This window comes from Saccoglossus kowalevskii, chromosome 8, assembly GCF_978046115.1.
Source record: "Saccoglossus kowalevskii chromosome 8, keSacKowa6.1, whole genome shotgun sequence".
Taxonomy (NCBI): Eukaryota; Metazoa; Hemichordata; class Enteropneusta; family Harrimaniidae; genus Saccoglossus; species Saccoglossus kowalevskii.
In genome coordinates, this window is record NC_140648.1 from 18,720,186 (window position 1) to 18,742,372 (window position 22,187).

Here is a 22,187-nt window from a genome sequence, read left to right on the forward strand (position 1 = left end):
AAAAAATCTCATCAACTGTGTACAGCTATACCTGTGAATACCTCAAAATAGTTTTGCATTTGTTAAACCCCATGTAATGTTTTGGTTCCACTATGACTTTTGTTTATCCTGTTTTTATGTTTAATTTCTGGCAAAACGTAGTATATAGCAGTGAACTGAAAACAGACGTTGACAATAACAGTGAAAGGATTTAACTTTGAGACAACACACATTTCATAAAAAAAAACTTTTTTAATATTTTACAAATAAAGCATCTGTTTAATCTTAATACATACAGTGATAACATAGTAGGGTTAGAAACCAAAATTTAAATAATTACATGGTTTCAACCCCACAAGGCTATGATCAATAGTATTTGTTTTCAAAATAGTGCATTTTCTCTGTTTACATATATACAGATCAGTTATAGAAATAATTACATATGGACGGACATAGAGAAGTGTATAACAAAATTAAAAACTGTACAGGAACAATTATCTTGAATATTGTATATAAAAAAGACTTCACTGTCTGAGAAAAATAGTGCAACTACAATATTTAGTAACTCTTGCTTGAATTCTAAATAAAAAAAAAAGTTGCTCTTTGTTTTATTAGTTAAAGCTCCCTCAAGCTGAAGATTGACATGTGATAAGTTTATAGGATTACGCACATTTGTGTATACATTGAGAGCATACAACAATGAGTTAAAAGAGAAGGTATAAAGGTTCATGTACTATTGTAGTTTTTTTTAATGATCACTCGTGTTTATCAAACTGTGATGAGATGAAAGCTGTGGTTGAATGTTTTAAGTACAGATTGTTTGCTATCCCATTGGATATTGGATGCACTTTGGATTTATTTTGAATATTCGTAAATGTGATAATTATGAAACGAAAAGCAAGAAATGGGAAACATTTCTCATATACATTATAATGTAATTTTACTAATTCATCTTGAGATATTTATTAAATTAAAAAAAAAAATGAGTTTACTCATGACAGTGAGCGCATAAGGCAAGGAGAAAAATCTTATGATATGTAAACCAAGTTTGCATTTGCATCAGGGTTTCGTTCAACTGACATTTTGTTAATGTACCAGTATTAAGTACTAAATTAAGTGGCAATCAATTTACAATTAATGTAAAATGACTAATTTTCACCGGGTTTAAATTTCACTGATTTACCATTTCAGGCATATTCAGTGTTTTAAATTCACGGGTCTTATCATTTAAATAATGTATTCTATGCTAAATATTACATATACACTGGGTTTTAATTTAGTGCATTTTCCGGTCAGCGAAATAAGCAAAATTGAAACCCAGTGAATAATTAACCCCTTTACAGTAACACCTACAAAATGGTTGACATCAAATCAGCTATAACAGAGCGCACAAGCAGTTGTACATGGTAGCCAAATGCACATGACCTTTGTCTTCGTCTTCATCTCAGAAATACCAGTAATAATGTCACAAACCAAGTGCATTGTGATCTAGGCTTGCAGCCCTCAGAGTTCAATGTGATACCAAGTACTCAAACAATAGTCCAGTCCTCTTAAATTTAAAAAGTACAATATACATTTGTGATAGTAGGGCATGTAAGTTTATCCTGTTACTGCAAAGGAAAGGTTTTTGTGGGCAAAGGCCACACAAGTTCTGAAAAAAAAAAGATAAAAAAAATTATTAATAGAAATAAAATTCCCTTAACACATCATAGACAGCTCGAGTGATACAATCTTTGTTGTATTTGATATGGGTCATGTGTATAACGAAAGTGCTGCTATAATTATAGACACCAGGGTTGATACATACAGCATAGATATTAAATCTAACTCTAGCATTAGCTTTAACATCTTTAACCAGATGTTCATACTAAAACAAGTTGCACTCACAACTTGATAACACAATTTAATTTTTATGTACTTACCGTTATCTAAGACAGTATCAAATGGTACATCATATTTTGTCAAATATTCAGCAGGTGAAGCTAACTGCAGTGACTGCAGCAGATAACCAATCAAGTCTGCGTAGAAATCAAATCAAAATTAGATGGTTAAGCTTTTATGAATAGCGTAATATATTCTAGATGGTATTTTTTTTTTGTTTTGTACTAAATGGTCCATTCAAATCATGGTCCAGTTATACGAAAAATATCTTAACCTGTCTTGGTTTACAAGGTAATCCTCCCAATGTTGTACATGTAGGATTATGAATTGATATCTGAGCTTTCATTTATTCAACCATGTTTGACAACTCATTTCCCTCTAACTGGAGTTTTACGATTTCTAATGGAGTCATGTATTTTTAGGTTCTACTCGTACTGTGATAATCTGCAACTCATTGCAACAAAAATAACCTGATTGATTTACTCGGAGGACTGACTGTAAACAGCACCCTGAGCAAACGGTTTTACTTCCCCTGACTGGATGTCATACTCCTAACCCTGAATACTGCTGAGTGTACAGCCGACAGAGTCAAAACCATCTCTCTGATGCTGGGTGGAAAAACCATCTTGACTTCCAAACAACATCTTTCCATTATAACAGTACACATATTTACAGACTGGAGGAATGTCAGAGTAGCTGTAGCAACTCCAGCAATTCACAAACATGGATGTGAAGAAATACTCTTGTTTTTTTTGATTTGATAAGAGAAGCATAGTAACTCACCTTGTGGGATTAAAAGTTCAGGTACTTTGTCATGCAGTGAATCCAACACATTCTTTAGTGATATCTGAAAAGAGATCAAGATATTGAGTATAGAATGTCTGATTGTTAAGCACACATTATTATGAGCCCTTCACTTGAGTGAATCAACCTAATATAGTAGAATAGTGCAAGCTTATTTGCTGCTTGGAATTTTCAAGATTTGAAGATTTAACACTGCTTGTGAGGACAAAATCTTACATCAGTCATTTTGACTCTATCTTGAAGACATACTAAAATGTTTACAGTTACAAATGTCATGATTTTCACTGAAATTAAAACAGTTTCATGTATACATATATTCATTCAGTCCATTTACTGTACTTGCTCTATTAGTATTGCATGTGCTCACATGAATGACAGAGGTGTGTCTATAGTAAAAAATAGCCTCCAGCATACAATAAATACAATTTGGGGTTATATATGCTTCTTATAAAGCAAATATGACATATAATCTTCTCCCATAGACTGATCCAGATATGGGCAAATAATCATTATTTTCACTATACATGTAGGGGGAGGGGTGTCTACACTGGATAAACTTTATACCTAAAATAAATCTTGGAATATAGTTACCAGGGTAACCCATTGATAAGTCACCAAAATGAGATGTTACAATGCAATGACTAACAAGGCATGTTGGTTGATGTTGATGTTGACAGCTACTACGCATGAATTACGTATGTATAAATCTATCTTTGTAGTACGTACCTTGGGTTGTTTTGCCAGAAAAGCTCCTAGTTTGAGTAATTGTGTCAAACACTCTGGAACCTGAAAACAAATACAGTTGACATTTTAAAAAGTATGAGAGACAAGATTCTGGACACGCTAACTATATAATGTATTTCTGTTAAGACATTTATGCAAATCATACAGCGCTAAACGGTTAGTGTGTGGACGTGTGACAGTAAGATTTCAAGTCTAGATCATCTGACGATAAGCCGAAGAAAACAACCACGACAATGATGATTGTTACATTGCCTTCTGATAGTCACCAAAGATAGCCAAAATGAATGGGAAAAATAGCATCCGCAAACATTGGCAGTGATCATTGCTATAATTTTATTTTTTATGAGGAAGACCAATAACACAAATGATAAATTGATTCAGAAGGATGCGAGATACCAACAAATCATGCAAAGAGCTACAAGACAATTGTATTGAGACATACAGGTACATAAATATAGTGCAAACATTACACGACTTGACACAGCGAAAACTTCTCGCAACACCATATGCAAATTGGAGATGCACTGTACGCAGCATAATACTGCTACTGAAAGAGAGAGAAGAGAAACTCTTACCAGGTTTTCAACAGACTCATTGGTCTCATAGAGTTCTAGTCTGGATGCCGGTAGATTCAGCACCCTGGAATTCCAATGGTTGAATAGTCTTGTGGGTACGTTCCCAGAGTAAACTAAAACTTTGGACTGTGTTATCATTCCTTCACCTTTATCTTCAATTTGTTTTAAATCACGGATTAATGCAAGAAGTACTTCCTGTGAACTCTGAAAGAAATGTGGAAAATAGTGATGTGGCGCCCTCTAGTGGTCAAATAAACAAACCAAGCACAATGTTTAACTACATGCATTTTGGTTTTTTTTAAAGCGAGGTCGAGTCGGCACGTGCGCATGCGTCAGATGGTCATAGCATGTCACTGTTTACAAACAAGCGTCTACCCATGAGCATTTGCGTTTTTAGCGCGTGTTGTCATCGTCGCTTGGGACTAAATTCCCGTGCGTCCACAGGTGACAACCCTCCCGCTTTAACTACATTCATAGTCACATTAGTCACATATTCAGTACTATTGTGGAATAAGTACCAAATTGCGCCACCAAGTGGTCAAACATGCACTTACCTCAATGAGATGGACATAATGACTGGGATACACCAATAATATTCCTGTCACACCTTCTCCTTGGTACTGGTTCTGCCAGTATTTGAACTGTTTCTCATAATAACCTAAGGATTACACACAAAAACAATGCAATAAAAAGTTACTCTTAAAATTAGGTGTATCATCGCACAATACTGTAAAATACCGGTACTTCCTTTTAGCTGGAATTAATTTTCGCTGAAAAGACGTTTAGGGTAATTTGTGTGAAATTTATTTTCATTGATTTTTGACAAGTTGAATGTAAAATGTAAGGAAAAAGTTATATTTGCTGGAATTTATTTTCACTGAATCATTCCTTCAGTGAAAATTTATTCCAAGCGAAAATAAAGTATTTTACAGTACCTAAATCTGACCACCACAAAAGGTACCAGTAATACTAAATCCATCTAAATCAAACACCAATGAGACAATTGTTTGGTTTTACAAGTAACTGTTTGTTAGTCTAAGAAGATGGAATGAGAAATGCTGTTTAGTTTAGATATGTTTAACTTTACTGTATACTTACTTCCTACATCTCTCTTGTCGTTCAGCTCCTGTCCCAATTTAGCGATATATACAAGTCTGTGGAGTAACGCTTTCTGCAATCAACAAGAGTCACAACAAATTTAGACACAGGTCATTCTGAAAATCATCTTAAACTCTACATACATGCCCAGGTTCTAAACAAAATGCATTTACAGAATACATCTGGCTTCAGTGACACATGAGTTTTTTCGTCTGAGTGAGTCATCAAATCTGCCATTTTGTTCATCCTATTTGATAGCTGGTTATCTTTTAAACACACACATTTTGTCCCCAGAGTCAAGATGTATACAAGCCAACAATGTTTATTCTAAGTATACCATATATTAATGATTTCATTTTTTCTGAAATAATTTTGTACCAGGTGACATAGGGAAGTCACTGTTGTCTCGCCTGACAATCAGTTGTAGGTACATGTACGTATAAACCTGTTGACTCTGAGATTCAAACCAACAACAAGGTAGTTATCATTACTCGGATGATACAATAAGTCAGTGTTTCCCTGTCCTGTCCCTGTTTTCACTGATTTGTCGCTAGCAAATTAATGTGGATTACTATATGTGTGAGTGGAGACAGTTTGATTAAATAATTTAATTTTATGTTTTTATAATTATAAGAAGAAAAATGGGGAAGTGGAAAAGTTGAATTTTGTTTTAACTGCATCAAAATAAAAATAATGTGTAGGTACATCTATACTATGTAACACACCAATTAAACACTTTTATATACATACACATATTGGAATACTTAGGAATGTGCAAACCTCGTTATAATCATTCCCCCACACTTGAAACTGTTGATAATTTAATGTCGCATATTTAATATACTCACCGGGGCAACACACAAGCATTGTTATATTGGTAACTGTAACAGCTGATCTCCATGGCTCGTAAACTGACATATCAAGATGCATGCCCTCCACCTTTGACCTACTAAAGCTGTGTATAGGTATCCCTTCGTAATAATTCTAATTGTTGCCTGGTAAACATTATATGTGACCCCCCTCCCCCTCCTAAAAACAACAACTGTATGGCAGTGGTTAAAATGGGTTAAAATGACATCAAAGTAACCTTTTGTCAGAAAATAAAACGGCATTTGTATATTAATGTTAGCAAATGTGATTCTGACTTGAAGCAAATGGGAAATTATGTTCAAGTGATCTCAAATTAAAAAAAGTAAAAGAAAAAAGTAGAAAAAAGCAGAATAATGTCCAAAATGTTTTATCCAAATTTGGGTACAAAAATATTAAGAAAAGTTTACAAGACGCTGCCAGGTCTCCCTATGTACAAGTATCTTTACTTCAAGGAATATGCGAATAAAAGTTAGCATTGTCTGCACAGAAACGACCAGCTATAAAATAGAGAGTTTTACAATGCAAGATTTATACCCAATTTTAATCACTTAATTCAAGTGTTTTGTTCTGTATTGCTGGATCAATTCTATGTATCATTGTTCACCTACACGATTTTAAATCCGTTGATATCATAGGCCAGATTAACTTAAATGTCATCACAGAGTAAGAAAATGTGGTATTATAAACAGTTCACACAAGTATATTCATTTTTAAAATATCCAGATAGTTAACAGACATTCCTCAAACATACCAAAATATTAATTCAGCAGGCAAAATACAGGCATATGTACACGTACAATCAAATGATACACATAGGTTCTTGGTTCTAAAAATGGGGGTATGTTGTGTATACACTTGTTGAGAGGCTGGGCGATTGATGAGTAGCAACGACAAAAGATCACCAAACCGTGATTAAATTAATTTAAGTTAATCAGTTACGCTTCAATAGTTTGAAATACCAATAAATCGGTTGATGAGTTTGAATGAATTAAGAAGGTAAAGTTGGGAGGTGTTCAATACTTTAATTGTTCAAGGTATGAAACACTGTGTGCAATGATCAATTCTGCAGGATCTAATATCAATAGCTTCTACCAACTATAGGTGGCTGGGTTCTCCTCAACTTCACGTTATTAATTTGCATATACATATAGTATTCCATACAATCAAAGTATTAACTTTTGTTTATCTGAAAAGGCCTTGAGAGAATATCTTGGATTGAAGTGTTGATAAAGGCATGTAAGAATACGTGTATGTAAATTGCTTAGCGCTTTCAAGATCATTTCCAGAACTTCATTTTAGTCATGTGACTACATAAAATATTTGATGGTTCTAGATAAGCGCAAATTGCAGGAAATATTGATGAATCATCTGGATACACCCTTGTTCCGAATTACTTCTGGGCCACAGTTATGAGGAAAGGAAACGAATCTTTGTGAATCCATGCAACAATATTCAAAAGAATTATCAAAGTTGAACAAGCACAATCAAATGGGAAGCTGAAATAATCGACAATGTTCAGAAGTTACTGAAATGCATTAAAACACATTTCCCACAATTTGCACAAATTCAGACCATTCAGCAATAATGCGAGTAGTCTCAGATTGCAACTTAAACATTTGGGAAAAACTAAGAATAAATTTCAATAATTCAAGAGATAAAGTAACTGGAATGCAATTTGATAAATATGATAAGACAGCTATAATTGATGACCCCCATTACAATATAACCACAGTCATCAAAACTGTCACACAACATACTCACCAAAGCGCATTTGCCAAGTTGATTAAATACATATATTTTTAGAACAGCCCATTAATAATAATTTTGACAATTACTTTGCTCTACCATATCATCCTAATAATCTCTGTATAATTTATTTAATACTGAAATTTGCATCACTATTTAACGTTTTATACTTTTTTAAGAAATTTATTATGTAAAAAATATACTACGGTAAGTCTGTTAACGATTTAAATTATGCGACATAATTCCCAGTCGCATAAATGGTGTCAAGGACAGAGAATTTTAGTTTTCATTATCCAAGTATCATTATAGAATTGAAAGAGTTGCTGTTATTGTGTGACAGACACTGGTAAATAACACAGTCAGTCAGTATAATGGATAATCAATATACTAGTTGCCGCTACATTCATACATATATTGTAACTGGTACATATAATTATGGTCATAGTTCACTAAATGTATATATAAAAATAAAATGAAATTTCATGTCCATCATGTTAACAGTAAACGGTAATGCAATTAAACTTGCTTAGGAGATTTTTGAAAAGATGGAAAATATGATTTTGTAGACATTTTGTAGTATTTTTTACTGACTTGTGTAATAATACATGTTTAGCATTCAATTCATAATACTCCTTGTGACTCATTGTTCTAAGGACTACAGCACATAGGGTACTTGAAAGTCAAGTTGAAAATGTTTTCACAAAAATTCCCTTGAGAGTTTTTAAACCTTCCTGAATGCATTTAAAACCTGACACACAAATATAATGACCTATTTTATTATTTTAAAACAGGAGTGCAAATAAGTTGCCTGTACAAGTCTGGGTTGGAGAATAAAAAAGACATGTCATGATCAGTGACAGACCTGTTCTCTCTTGGGATGTACTTGTTAATAAAGCCTTTATAGTACTGACAGATTAAGGACTGAAAACCAAACAAGTATGCATGCCTTTGGTTCAGTGCCCTCAATAATATGTTAACATAAATTTAAAATATTGTATTTTTTAATAGTATGGCTTGATTTTTAGTGTTTTTAATTTCTTCTTGAAACTAGAAAATTTTGATGGAATCATTTAATTTATCAAAGTCTTAGACGCCAAGGACAAAGGCATTAAACTGAATTATTAAAACCAAATATTGTTAAATGCTAAAGCAACAGATGCTAAAGATACTTGAAAATATTTCAAACTTTTGTAAAAACAAGCTGTGACACTAAATTCAGTATTTACATATTGACAATTAATAATAAGCTTAAAGCTTGATTGTACGGTACAAAAATGCACATTGCATACAAGGCCTCAATACAGACACCCACTGATACATATTAATATTGGATAATGCAGGAAACAGTTCTAACAAAACACTACACATAGACAGACAGAGTTTAGTGCATGGATAAGTATAAAAGCTTTTAACAAAAAAGATAAATATGTCAAACGTTTAAAACAGACAGACAAATTAAAAATTAAGTATACCCTATCAGCATCAAGTAAGTGTATTTTCTTTAACGATACGTCCAGCATGTTTTCACCGGGCCAATCTAACCCACTGATTGGCTTCCACTTTAGACGTCTCTTTTCAGGCTTGTCATCTATCTTCTCAGTGTCCTTAAAATCCATGGTTGAATATCTCCCTTTGAAATGTCAGTCTCAAATTATTTTCAGCTGAGTATATCTTGTGTAGCATACAGGGGTATCAGTTCATGCTGCCAGTTACTTCCCAATTGTAACCATTCCATTTGTTTATATATTCACTCAGTGTTGTGGTGGTCGATCGTCACTCGACTCATTCAGAGTTTTATTTTTATTTCCCATTCCACAGATAATCCCAGGGCCTTGTTGCTATACACACAGAATAGACATACTAGTATTCTGATTGGCTGACAGGATAACATCAGCTATATAGCACAGCAGCCCCAGACTCTGAATAATTTTTATTGTTTAGCATGTTACAGCTACAAGTCAAAACTGTCTAGAGAGCTATTGAGTGAGAAACAAATTAAAACGGGTCTGAATGGGCGCTATCAAGGTGCTATATCTGAATGGGCTTCATCAACAAAAGGAAATGGAACATAAAACGCAGAACCGTGACTCAATAATCACATGAGAGAGTCAAATGTACTATTTTCGGGAAAAAAGAGTCGAAAACGATTGGCCTGCATCCCTGAACCTGTATAATGTACATTTTTGTAAAAAGACATACTTGTGTGCAAAGTACAGGTGTTTTGTCTCAAGATTATTTGCACTTCATCAGGCTGCGCCTGAAACACACTTGAAGGAGGTGATTGATGGATTTAATTTCCATTCACTACCTTTTTATAATGAAGGCAGAGGAAACTGCATGGAAATAATGAACAATGGGTAGTGAACTGTTCTTCTACATGTACTCAGACGACAAGACTTAATTATACGATATACACGGCCAGTTTGGGGACTGTTGGAAGTATCAGCGGAGATAACGTACTGTTTCAGCAACAGGACATCATCATTATGGACACACCTATTTACTGCTTTTGATAAGAAAGAAAAGAAAAAGACTACAGGCAAGCCCTTTTCAGATTTTGTATGAAGACTATATTCAATACATCTCATCAACAAAATACAGAGGGCAAAGGTGATGGTGGATTTTTCAAAAGCTTTGTATGAGGTGCCCCAATTTTCAAGTTAGATTTGTTCTTTTCAACTGCGAAAAATGTAGCCATGTCTGACATGTGGACGGATATTAACAACTAGCACCAACAAAATGAATTTTGCGATCAGTGATATTTGCAAGGAAACCAGGACTTTTAAATGTAATGAGGATGGGCTGAATCACGTACACTGTTTAAAATGACGCAATATCTATCTACTTGACAACTGTCATGCTCACTCTGTCACTAAAGGTAAGAACAAACATTTTAACAAGTATTTAAAAAAAATCTAAGCATTTTTCCCCCATTCCCCAACATGCAATGCATTAACGATACTTAGTAAGAACGCTTCATGATGGATCCATTCAATTTGGATTTTTTAAGCTGTCAACAGCAGGCCATTAGTGTTATTACTGTCTAATAACGCTCAATAGGAAATCTTTTATTTCATGCATTTGCATTGCACTTTTACAACAAAAGGCATTAGTCTTATTAAACCTATAATTGAGAATAAAAAAAAGGAAATAAGAACAATATTACCAAATATTAATCAGTCTGTTGAGTCAATCTTAATCTAGTCGAGTTTTACATGTACATGTAATGAAACTGTGAATTTCTGTTCATTTCTTGTTAAACTGGGAGTGAATGATTGAGAATGCCACAATCTGAATACTTTTGACAAAATAATAAAATGAAAATTGGCACAATTGTAAATACTTTGCTGAAAAAAAAAATGGTTTATTCATGAACAAAACGAAAATGCATTTCAGTTTTTTGCCACCTTTTTTTAGTTAAAAGATCTACTAGCCGACCCTCCCATACTGCGAATCTACATGTAGCAGTCGGGCGATGTTATTTTTTTGTTATTTATGGTGCAGCCGTTCCCAGGTGGTCTCAATTCCACTTCTCGTTAATAAATGCATTTGAAATAACAAGGTATTAATTGCGTACAAAGCAGACTTGATATGAACGAATCGCTTAGCAACATTGCTAACACCCTAGCAAAGTCAAATACGAGGGGTTTAAATTGTAAAGGTGGAAGCAATGAAGTTTTTACATTCTTACGGTACAAGTCTATGGGTGTACTATTTGTGAATAGAAAACAAATGCCTGACTGATTCTTTTGTGCTGTACTCCATGGTTACCGAGACACTGTTTAGATGGTATGAAGACAGTAGGGAGATCTTGATGCCAGGATACAATGCACAGTGTTTGTCTGTAAATGAGACTGGGTGACAAGTTAATACACATCACAACAAATACTCTGTTTTTTATTTTTATTGACAATGACACCTTCAGTCTGCATGTCATGTAGATCAAGGTTTCCAAGTTTAATAGTGGACATGGCTAGGCATACACATGCAGCATCTACTTCAGCTTTTATTATGGCCACGTTTGTTTTTTTAGCTTCTGTTTTTTTATTGTACTGACAAGGCTAGAACCTTTAATTAACAGCGACATATTATTGTTCACAGTACGTACATGTCTGGCAGCAATTGTAATTTATACAGAATGGATAGGTTTATTTTTGTTACAAGTACCATGTTTGGTGACCGTTGCTTAAATATAAAACTATTAACAATTGTTTGTATTTATATTCACTCCAACAACAGACTATGTCGATACATTTAATGCTTTGAAAAATAAAATATATCCATGTTCCTGCTCACATCACAGCTTTTTCTTAAGTTTTACAGCACAATTTGTTATGACTATTTTAAAATTGTAATTTTGGAAAACAAATTGACTAATGCTTTGATACTTTGCTTAAGCAAACACATTGACTGCTGTACAGTTTCACTCAACGAGTTTTAGTAAGTAGTATAGAAGTAAATACACACCCACATCACACAATGCTTCAACATCAACATTCAACATCACTTGCGATTATCCACTTATTCAAATTTATTCCGTTTACTAGTCCTCATGCATGGTTTTATATTTCTCTATAAATCTTTAGTGGTGGTATTTATTAAGGGTGTGCGTGAACTACTAAAGTTTATTTCTCTATTTGTGGCAAAACTGTCCGTTTTTGTGGCAACAGTCTTGTTTCCAATAGGGAACATTTATATAATGCCAGGTGCATTACACATTAAAATTAAGTTACCGTAATACATGTAATTAAAAGACAAAGATACCGTTAGTAAACGGTAATTAAGTTATATGCTTTTGTACAAGAAATTATAGAACATTGCTATCAAGGTGTAAGTATAAATATACCCCAGTATAAAATATATTTAAACCTCTGTGAATATTGGTAGGTTTTCATTGGAATTTCCCCCATGGCAGTACAGAACATTTTGTCATGATAAATTACGGTACCATAATTATAATTAAGACTTATGTCTTATTATAAATAAGACATAAGGGATTTTATATGTTTAACATATTCTGTGACACATTGTTCATTCATTTATTTATTGTTATATTTACCAGTGAAAGAAACAAATTAAAATGTTGAACTAACTATTGAGGGCGCACTTGCAAATAAAGGATATTTCATATTCAACTGTTGGTGGCGCACTATCAAGTCATACTAGAAATTAATATGATATGAATTTCGGCTCTGAACTGGGTTGGATTAGTATGGGTAGCAAAAAAACTAAAAAAGGTGATCACAATGCACTAGTCGGTTTAATGTCTTAAAATTCAGACAAGACATCTAGGAATAATTGTTTTTTTCCCATTGGGAGAAGGAAACCCAAAGAGATATATTATATAATTTTGTGACCAAATTTTACACCTATAACCTTTTTTCCCAAAATTTTTTCTGAATCTCAAATTAATTTTTTTATTTCACATGATTGTCATTTTGATTAGAATGTGGTGAAAATGTGAAATTAAACATTAATTAATGAAAACAGTTAAAAAAACAAGGGCGAATACAGTGTTTTAATACTAGTTCATGGTTACTAAAATGCTCAGCGCATAATTTTATAACCAGTCAATCACAAGACTGTTTGAAAACAAATACCATATATTGTCACCCAGAGATATCTTAGAGAAGTATTGATACCAAGAAGTTATACTAAGAAATTATATTTTGTCTGACTTCATTGTGTGTATGAATATGTTTTCCATATTTTATAAATATTTCGTAAACTTTCAAAGATAATCTGGATATCGTTCTGAATGAAAAGTTTCAAGCAGGACAGATTACACTGCTTTGCAAAAATTTATCGACATCTGATATGAATAGTTCAGAATGGCTGTCAAGTCATTTCCTGTTTGTTTGTCTCTATTTCGTATTTTCATGTTTTTGAAAATTACAAAAGTTAGAAAATTGTGGATTAAATAATTTAAGGTAGCGAGAGGGGAAACATAATTTATAGTTTAATGGAGTTTAGGACTTTCCTCAATAGTTACTAAGCATGCAGTTATGGCAATGTATATGTTTTCATAAAGCTGAGATATAGCAGAATACGATCATATATGTTTCGTCTTGATATTTGCTCAGGGGATTAAGTTATGATCGTTCCCGTTAACCTCCTAAACGGAGAGTTTTTTTGCGGGATTGGCCATTTCTCGGTGTTCCTTTTTTCTATGTTTCTGATCTTTTCACTGTTGCTTTATAAGATAATGATCTTTGAGAATGCGTCTCGAAATTTTTATGTACCCCATAGTTCTGGAGATAAAGCCTGTTGAATTTTATGAACTAAATTTTACGAACGTCTTCTTGTTCCCAAGGCCGTAACGTCAACGGCTCACATTAACGTCCATGAAACATCATATTTTAGCCAATTTTGTGGCGAATAGATTGTGTAATTTATACATCGTTAGCGTAGAGAAAAGTGTTGAAAATGACATCTTCAATAGTTATACCGTAATAGTCAAAAAATAGTTTCCGTAAAAACTCAATAATTCGAATTTGGCCACAGATAAACAGCTAATTAATGACAAAATGTCGACCATTTCGATCATACTTTGTAAATATACAAGTATCTGATATGCGTGGAATGTTAGATCGTGAAAAATTGGTTGGTTGTTTCCTAAAACATGACAAACGAGCAGTTTCATCAAAAGTGGGTGCTAACTTGAGCAAGATGGCGTACCGCGCAATTAATTTATTCAAGTCCCTTTGTTATGTTGAACAGCGTCAACAGTACAATCGGTTCTCTAAACATAGGGCGAGCCTTCATGGCAGCATATATTTACTTACGGGATATACATGCCTTCAAGTACAGATATGTTTGAATTACTCTCAGCCTATGGAGAGTGTACCGTTATCGGATTTGTTATAATCAGTTAGTTCTAAGTCAGCACTACCGGATTCGGCCGATACCCCACCCGGGCGATCTTATGGAGGATTTGATTTATTTTTAGAAAAATGTGGACCAAAAGATCGTCCGGGCGATGTTATGGCAGATATTACGAAGCCCATCTTGTCTGAAAAAATAACCCTGCGCTGATAAAAATGGTCCCAGAAAATGTTTAGAAAAAATAGTGTTTCGCGTTGACCAAATATAATCATTCAAAGTATAAATTCAAAGTGTTTTAATACGTTGGTTTAGAGGTCGCATTTTACGTGAACAAGAACATGCACTAAGCAGGAAAAGCAAGCCAAAGTCGAAACGGGATGCATCATGGACATGACATGACACAACACACGATGCAACAACTGAGTAATCAGTGACATCATTTTGGGGTGCAATTGAACTTCAAGTACTTCTTTGCGAAACTTGCTGCGCGGCGATGCTGACATCAAGTGTATGTTGATCGAAGTTTGACCCCAAATCACGCACTGAACTGGCGCGTTATCTTAGCAACCTTTTTCTTTCATGCTTCGCGCGTCGATCTAGTAAACTTATATCCGACGGTACTGTAATTACGCAACTTGTATGCAACTCTGTACTTTGAATATATCAACATCATTTACTTGGTGCACTGGTTTTCTAATTACGCAAATTTGTTTACAATATTGTACCAGCTCTGAATATTTCAACTTTGTAATGTATTGCTTTCATGATAACTACGCAAAATACATTTTATCTTTTACTATTGTTAGGGCACTGACCCGGGGTATTGGGTCTGTGAATATTTCAATATTACTGACTTGATAATGCGTTGCATTCGTAATAATTACGCAAACATAAACATGGGCGCATTTAAGTCATTAAAAAGGATAGTAGTCAGGTGTCTACGGAAAGTTAAGAAAATATTTTAAATACTTGTGATTCATCGATGTTCCAATGGTGAATTATTTTATTCGAAATGAAGTGAATATGTAATATAAACCATACCGTGCGTCATATTAAATTTTACTATAATATAATAAACTCTGGGCAGTGCACTTCGATTGCATTATTCACGTACATTTCGACTGAACTCTACTAACCACGTGTTTGAATTATGTGCGGCATTGGGTAATGACCTCCAGAGTTCACGCACTGATATTTGAATTCGGACCACCCAACTTGACCCGTCGACAGAAACCGCTATATCCACTGTTTTTTTATCGGTGTCACCACTCTCGTCTATCTCCGCCAATTTTGTTTTGAGTTTTCTTATTTCATCGGCGGCATCTTGAAATTCTTGTTCTAATAGTCTTTTAGCAACGTCTAAAACTTTCCGAGTGTTTTCTCTGAATGTGGTTCCAGATATAATAGAGGAGGCGGTAATCCCATATAGCTACTAAATTTACGCATTGCGCGACGACCCTTTCCAATGCCACGAGCCGCGATCACCAGCTTACAATTCACATCAAAAGAATGTCCACTCTTTTTTGACGTAGGAAAAATGTCAGTCACGGAGTTACATTTTTGATTCCACTCTGCGGGCTGACTATAATATGAGCCCAGGCCACTTTCATTTAGATATCTTTTAATGGCGTCAGACATTTTTCGGCGGCCAGTTTTTTTGCATCTTAGAACTCCTTCCCATGATGCAAATTAAATCCTTTGTCTTCAGTCTGTCATACAACATGATATGTAAATGCATGAAGGACGTGTTCACCTGCAACTAAGTTTCCGGGAATAAATTGAAATTACTCAAATTCAGACCAAAGATAAAGAAAGTACACAATATAAGGTTGCATAATCCGGGATTTTTAGAAAAAAGTTTTTTTTTCTAGTTTTTCCCCTCTTGCTACCTTAAGACACTTTATTGTCACCAAACTTATAGTTTCACACACCAAAACAGCAACATTGCCAGCTAAGCTGCTGACTGGTTGGCTATGTGTAATTAGAACTGGCTAATTCAAACCATTTTTAAGAGAGTGCACCATCATGATTCGGCTGAATGTAGCAGTATACCACAAACTCAGTTTCTGTCGTCACGAAACAGGTAACTTTCAAATAACATTTCAGAATAAACAAGATGATTACATAACATTTTTATAATGCTCTAGCAAATAACTGGCATTTTGGGATCACAAATGAATGAAGCAACAATTCTTTCTGTTACAGCATTTATTATAGCAGTTGCAAAACTTTGACAACACATCATATAACCCACTCATAACCTTTGACCTCTGAATGCAAGTAAAAGTTTCTGGTCCTTCCATTACTTGATGTAATTTTACATAGTATGGTCGCTCACTCACATACATACTGTTTTTTCCTGTTTTTGATTTTGTTGAAAGACGGAATCTGAAACAAATACTCATAAGGATATGATTCCGTCAAGTTCTAGATTGAATACATGTGTACGCATTTTGAGGTTATAGTAACATGTTTGAATGTGAATGAAATTTGAGGGTCAGTATTTACAAATCACATGTAATGATACGAGTAGAATTACGAAACCATGGTAAAAATACTTCATTGTGTTATGGAGCCCTGGTCACAAATATTGGTTCATGCTTTATGTTGACTCACTCTGACTAATACTAATTACTGTCAAAACGTGATGTAATTCTATTTGCACATACATAACCTATCTTGCAATGGGCAGGGGTAGAAAAAAGATAGCAGAGTGAGTGTGGGTGGGTACAAATGATAGCAGCTAGAAGAACTAATTAAGACAGCTGAGAAACATGGATTTTCAGTTGAAAAAGATGATTCTTCAAGGAAAATGTACTCAAATGTTATCCCTGAGTAAATATGACTGTGACATAGTTTTTCCACTCCCAAAAGACCCACAAAAAATATGAAAATATTACATTAGTGGCGTTCACGTTAGATATCTCGGCACGTGCCGAGACTAACATGAATAACGTGAACGCAACTGCTTTAATCCCTCTGCAAACACAACAGATTAAAAATTTCGGCACGTGCCGAGATCCCGTAACGTGAACGTAGTAACTATAGCCAAAGATAATTTGCATGTTTGTTTTCACATACATGTACTAGTATGTTCATATCACTGTTGACCCCACCCCCCACCTCCTCCAATACACACATGCACCTACCTCAGTAGAAGCAATTAACAATTAACGTGTCAAGCATAAATTTACAGTAAATAAAAAAAAAAGCCCAACTAGTAGTATTGCAATATAGCTCACTGTTTTATGAGTCTGAAGACAGTGTACAGTTCGATTGACGTATGATTCACATATAATTGACATACTTTTCACGTACGATTGATACTCTTGTTGAAATACCAACAAGTCACACGAAATATAACAATTTGAGTCAATTTAACAACATTTTTGTGCATGACAGTTCTTTGATGCATCTGCAAATGCATGGAAGAAGATCAAAGAGCAATGAATATAAATAAAAACATCGTCAACTTCTTTGTTTCAGATATTTTATTAATTTTTTAGCACTGAGTGGTGATAATTTGAGACTATATATTTTTTTTACAAATTATTCATGTTCTTTTAACATATTTATTTGTTTCTCTTGCATTTCTATAGCTGTTATACATGTTTGGGTTCATGTCACGGTGACTTTCGATGTGAGTGAGATTGTGGGATTATTTACATCCGCGATTTTAACACAAAAATTAGGTAAATTCCTTTTTTCCCACACAAAAATATTGTTACCGTACATTGGCTCAAATTGTGGAATCAGTTCTTAATGCCCCCTCAACCCTAACCTGAACCCTAACACTCCAGCCCCTCGCCCGAATGTAATTCACTATGCTCCACTCCAAATACTAGTAATTATAAGTGACCCAAAGAGGAGTATATGCAATTGAAAGAAAGGGGAGGTACTGGATGGGCAAGGTTAGGATTAGAGTTACCGGTATGTGTGAGGGGGCACTAAGGAACTCTTACCCAAATTGATATATATATATATATTGTAACAATTGTCAAATCAAAGAACAGTCATAGATCTAGATTCTTTGCAGCCCTGTACATCTATGCTCCAAAGTTGGAAGATTTTAGCATGGATGAATTATTTTTATATTATTGTTTCAATTAATGATTCTTTCATTCTTAGCATTTTTGCAAAATTTATTTTCTTGATATGTTTTAGTTCCGTAAGTTATGTTGTCCTGAATGTTGTTTTGTTTTGTTGTTATTATTATTATTGGATATTACTCAAGGTGACTTTGGTACGTTCCAAATAAAAATTGTAAACATTTGTGTCACAGTCCCTCTGTGTTTGTTTCTCACTGTGTTTGTGTTAATTAGAGTTATTTCAATCGTACGCAAAATTCACGCAAATTTCAAATGCAACAATTTGTTATGGTAAGCGGATATCAATATTGCTACTTTGCAAAACAGTGAGATATATTGCAAATCTGCTGGTTGGATTGCTTTTTTGTAAACGAGTACACACTGCACCATACCGGTCGACTCTCATGGGTGTTTCATGCAAGAACGTTTGTTTAGTATTAGCAAGTTTGTCCTAGTTAGTAGTCTTACAAATTCGTCTTGCAAACCCCGGACGTTTTCCGTACCTTATTCAACGCCCTATTTCTATCTTCGATAACATCCAAGAGATTCAATCGAGCTGAGTCAAATATTGCATCTGCATCGTCTTTGATATTCGCCATGGTGTTTCCCAGACCTGTCCTTCCTTGGCAACTGTGACCCTCCTCGTTCAAGGGCATTATCCAAGCTGAATTTAAACTATATTATTGTAAAAACATCATACAATTAAGAGCAATCATACTAGTTACATTAGGTAATTTGATACGTAAATCAGGTGTTAATATCAATCATATTCACTGTTTAAAATAGATTATTTTAATTTTATTTTCCCAGATTGTGCAGACTTGTTCAGAGGCTAAGATGGCGGCGCCCTAGTTGTTTCTCGTCAACATTGGGTCAACGTTAGTTCAACGTTTAAAGTTCTCTAGTATACCAGTAATCTGATTTCTGAAGCATTTTGTGAGGTTGGTTATCTAATATGACAACGTAATTCTGGAGCATGTGCGATGTTTAATTAATATCTCCCCGAATTTGTCGATTGTACAACTGCAACTTTTAACAGCACGAACGCCACAACGCATTGAAGTGACGAATGGCTTTCACATCTCCAAGAAATACTTTGAGTTACAACATCAAACCAGTGTTATTTCGTCGCGCTACATCTGGTACATTGAAACCAGGGGTATGTAGCTCCGACACCGACGACAAAGATGGAACCAGGAACAGGGGGTTAACTGGCGAAGACGCCAGAAATTTCTACGAAAGCGTTATATCAGAACCATCCTCGTCCACTAATGTTGATTCTAAACGGACTTCAAACAAAACTAACGGACAACTTAAACGCCGCTCAAGGAGACGAACCAACCGAGCCGCCATTGTTCAGGCATTTCACACAGACGGCCGACTAGTCGACACATTTCTGTGTTCGGCACAGCATGGAGAATTAGACAAATTGAAAATATGCTTGGAGAGAGGATGCGACATTGATGCCCGCGACAGGTTTTCATGGACCGCTCTTATGTGTGCGACATATAGTGGACAAAATCACATTGTGGAATATTTAATTAGATTAGGCGCTGACAAAAAGCTGGTAAACTCAAAAGGACAGACCGCCCTCGATTTGGCAGTCAAAGCTAATCATCGCAAGATTATAGATATGCTATCTGGTGATGCAGAGAGAACAACGCAATCGGCAACAACAAGAAAGAAACAGAACAAACGGTTTTGGTGTGAAATTTGCAAAACAGAATACATTGAATCGGATAAAAAAGAACATGAACATTCTACGGTGCATTTATTCAATAGCAATCACAAGTCACTGCCAACTCAGTATTACTTGCCAGAAAGTAATAAAGGGTTTCAAATTATGGTAAAAGATGGATGGGACAAGGAGCAGGGTTTGGGTCCTGGAGGATCCGGTTCAAAATTTCCTGTCAAAACCATTTTGAAACGAGATAGACAGGGTTTGGGATTGGACAAAGATAAAAAAGCGAGAGTGACGCATTTCAAGCCATATGATGTTGCGGCCATTCGTAGACCGGATAAGCATAGAAAGAATAAAAGTATACAATTGAGACCAGCAACTGTTAGCAAAAGAGCAAGGCAGAAACAGGAAATGAAGGAGAAAGCGTGGGAGCGAGATCTTCGTAGAGAATTTAATTCATGATATCCTTAAAGTTGTTGGGCAGTTGATGTTCACACATAAAACTCTGAGAGATGTACTTGTGGGTAGCCTCAGGGGTTTGTATTTTATCAAAGTCCATATAGCCCTGATATTTTTAGAGTGTTTTTTTCTTTTACATTCAAAGGTCTGCTGCCCGCTCAAACCATGCAAAATGGGGTGTATGTGTAACATTCAGAATTATAGCATTCCCCTCAAGTTTATTCACATCATAGTAGACCATCTGCAACATTATGACAATTTAACATCTGTTGATTTCTAACTTTATCCTGAAGCGTGAAAGCCTGATGCTTGTTTTCATAACTGCAATCTACATACCACAACTTTACATGCACCTGATGTTAAACCTATGCTGGAATAAGTTTTGTTACCTTTCACAAAATGTAATAAGTCGCATATTTTGTTGATAGTATTGATTTAAAATTCAATAAAAATGTTGCTACATCATTTTAGCAAGAAAATGAAAGGACCTCCGAGCAGACACAATTGAGGGCAGCATTCACGAATCAAAAGTGAAGTGAGAGGGACACTGCACAGAATACCCAGAGTTATGGGTAAAACCAGGATTGTAATCGCATATTACAGTGTATGACATGGTGGGAGTGTGTACAAATACTCGGCAGTTGCTGGGTTGGTGTGGCTTGTTAGCTGTTGTATATATCTTGTAGCGTCGCTTATGTGTGGGCTTTGAATACAAACACAACGTACAGCACCATCAATGTGGTTATTAGAAGACTGTAAACGCTTTCTATCATACTGCAGTGGATGTTCCTGGCTCCATGCGTCAAGTTCTGTTGACATGGGGGTTTACTCTAAAATATTAAGTATCAGTAAAAAGCAAAAAAAATATGTGGTGGAAATTGTATTTTACCCACAACATTTGGTACACGTATGCAGTATGTCATTACAGATCTTGCTGACTCCTAACAAATATATATTCTTGAATGAACAATTGATGGTTGACCCACACCTGAATGTATGCGTTATGGTGCAAACATTTCAAATCAAAGATATTGTACTTATTTAAAAAATAAAATATAATAAATTAATCAGTACATATGTCTGCCTTTTTACTTCAAATTATTATAGTAGCACAGAGCTGATAATGTATTCAATGCTCACTTGACATCAGCAATTTGCTGGTGTTACATTTGTTCAATCATCTCAGACAAATGGCCCAAGTGTGTTAAATTTACTGTTTTACACCCAAATACACCCATTATTAGAAATGTCCTACGGTGCTAGTTGCCATTTCGAACAAAATGTTCGTAGCTTATTTTGCGACTAGGGAATCTCTACTGAAGTAGCCAACCTGATGCATGGTGTGAATCTGTAGAGTGAAATAAAACAATACTAATCAAGTAGCAAGCAATACAATAATAACTCCTGTTTCATTGGTTTGTTCATGTAAATTACCCT

The 22,187-nt window shown here is 34.8% G+C and overlaps 2 protein-coding genes across 2 annotated transcripts; one reads left to right on the forward strand and one right to left on the reverse strand.

Annotated features, from left to right (window-relative positions):
• Window positions 1-211: 211 nt before the first annotated feature.
• LOC100371304 (testis-expressed protein 47-like) lies at window positions 212-19,251 on the reverse strand. Its single transcript, XM_085502297.1, has 8 exons — window positions 19,114-19,251; window positions 5,082-5,154; window positions 4,538-4,641; window positions 3,984-4,187; window positions 3,391-3,450; window positions 2,644-2,707; window positions 1,902-1,997; window positions 212-1,630 (listed from the first exon to the last, which is right to left on the reverse strand). Exons 1-8 carry the CDS (start codon window positions 19,207-19,209, stop codon window positions 1,587-1,589), a joined length of 741 nt encoding a protein of 246 aa, XP_085358423.1. The 5' UTR covers window positions 19,210-19,251; the 3' UTR covers window positions 212-1,586.
• Window positions 10,306-21,823, forward strand: LOC100371149 (G patch domain and ankyrin repeat-containing protein 1 homolog). The gene is made up of 2 exons (XM_002733225.4): window positions 10,306-10,575; window positions 19,421-21,823. Exon 2 carries the CDS (start codon window positions 19,680-19,682, stop codon window positions 20,751-20,753), a length of 1,074 nt encoding a protein of 357 aa, XP_002733271.1. The 5' UTR covers window positions 10,306-10,575; window positions 19,421-19,679; the 3' UTR covers window positions 20,754-21,823.
• Window positions 21,824-22,187: the final 364 nt, after the last annotated feature.

Coding starts and splice junctions, on each gene's coding strand:
- LOC100371304 (XM_085502297.1), bottom strand. CDS start 19,209: ATGGCGAATATCAAAGACGATGCAGATGCAATATTTGACTCAGCTCGA. Junction 4,642..5,081: donor CGACAAGAGAGATGTAGGAA/GTAAGTATACAG, acceptor TGTAATCCTTAG/GTTATTATGAGAAACAGTTC. Junction 1,631..1,901: donor TGATACTGTCTTAGATAACG/GTAAGTACATAA, acceptor TTTTTTTTTCAG/AACTTGTGTGGCCTTTGCCC.
- LOC100371149 (XM_002733225.4), top strand. CDS start 19,680: ATGGCTTTCACATCTCCAAGAAATACTTTGAGTTACAACATCAAACCA.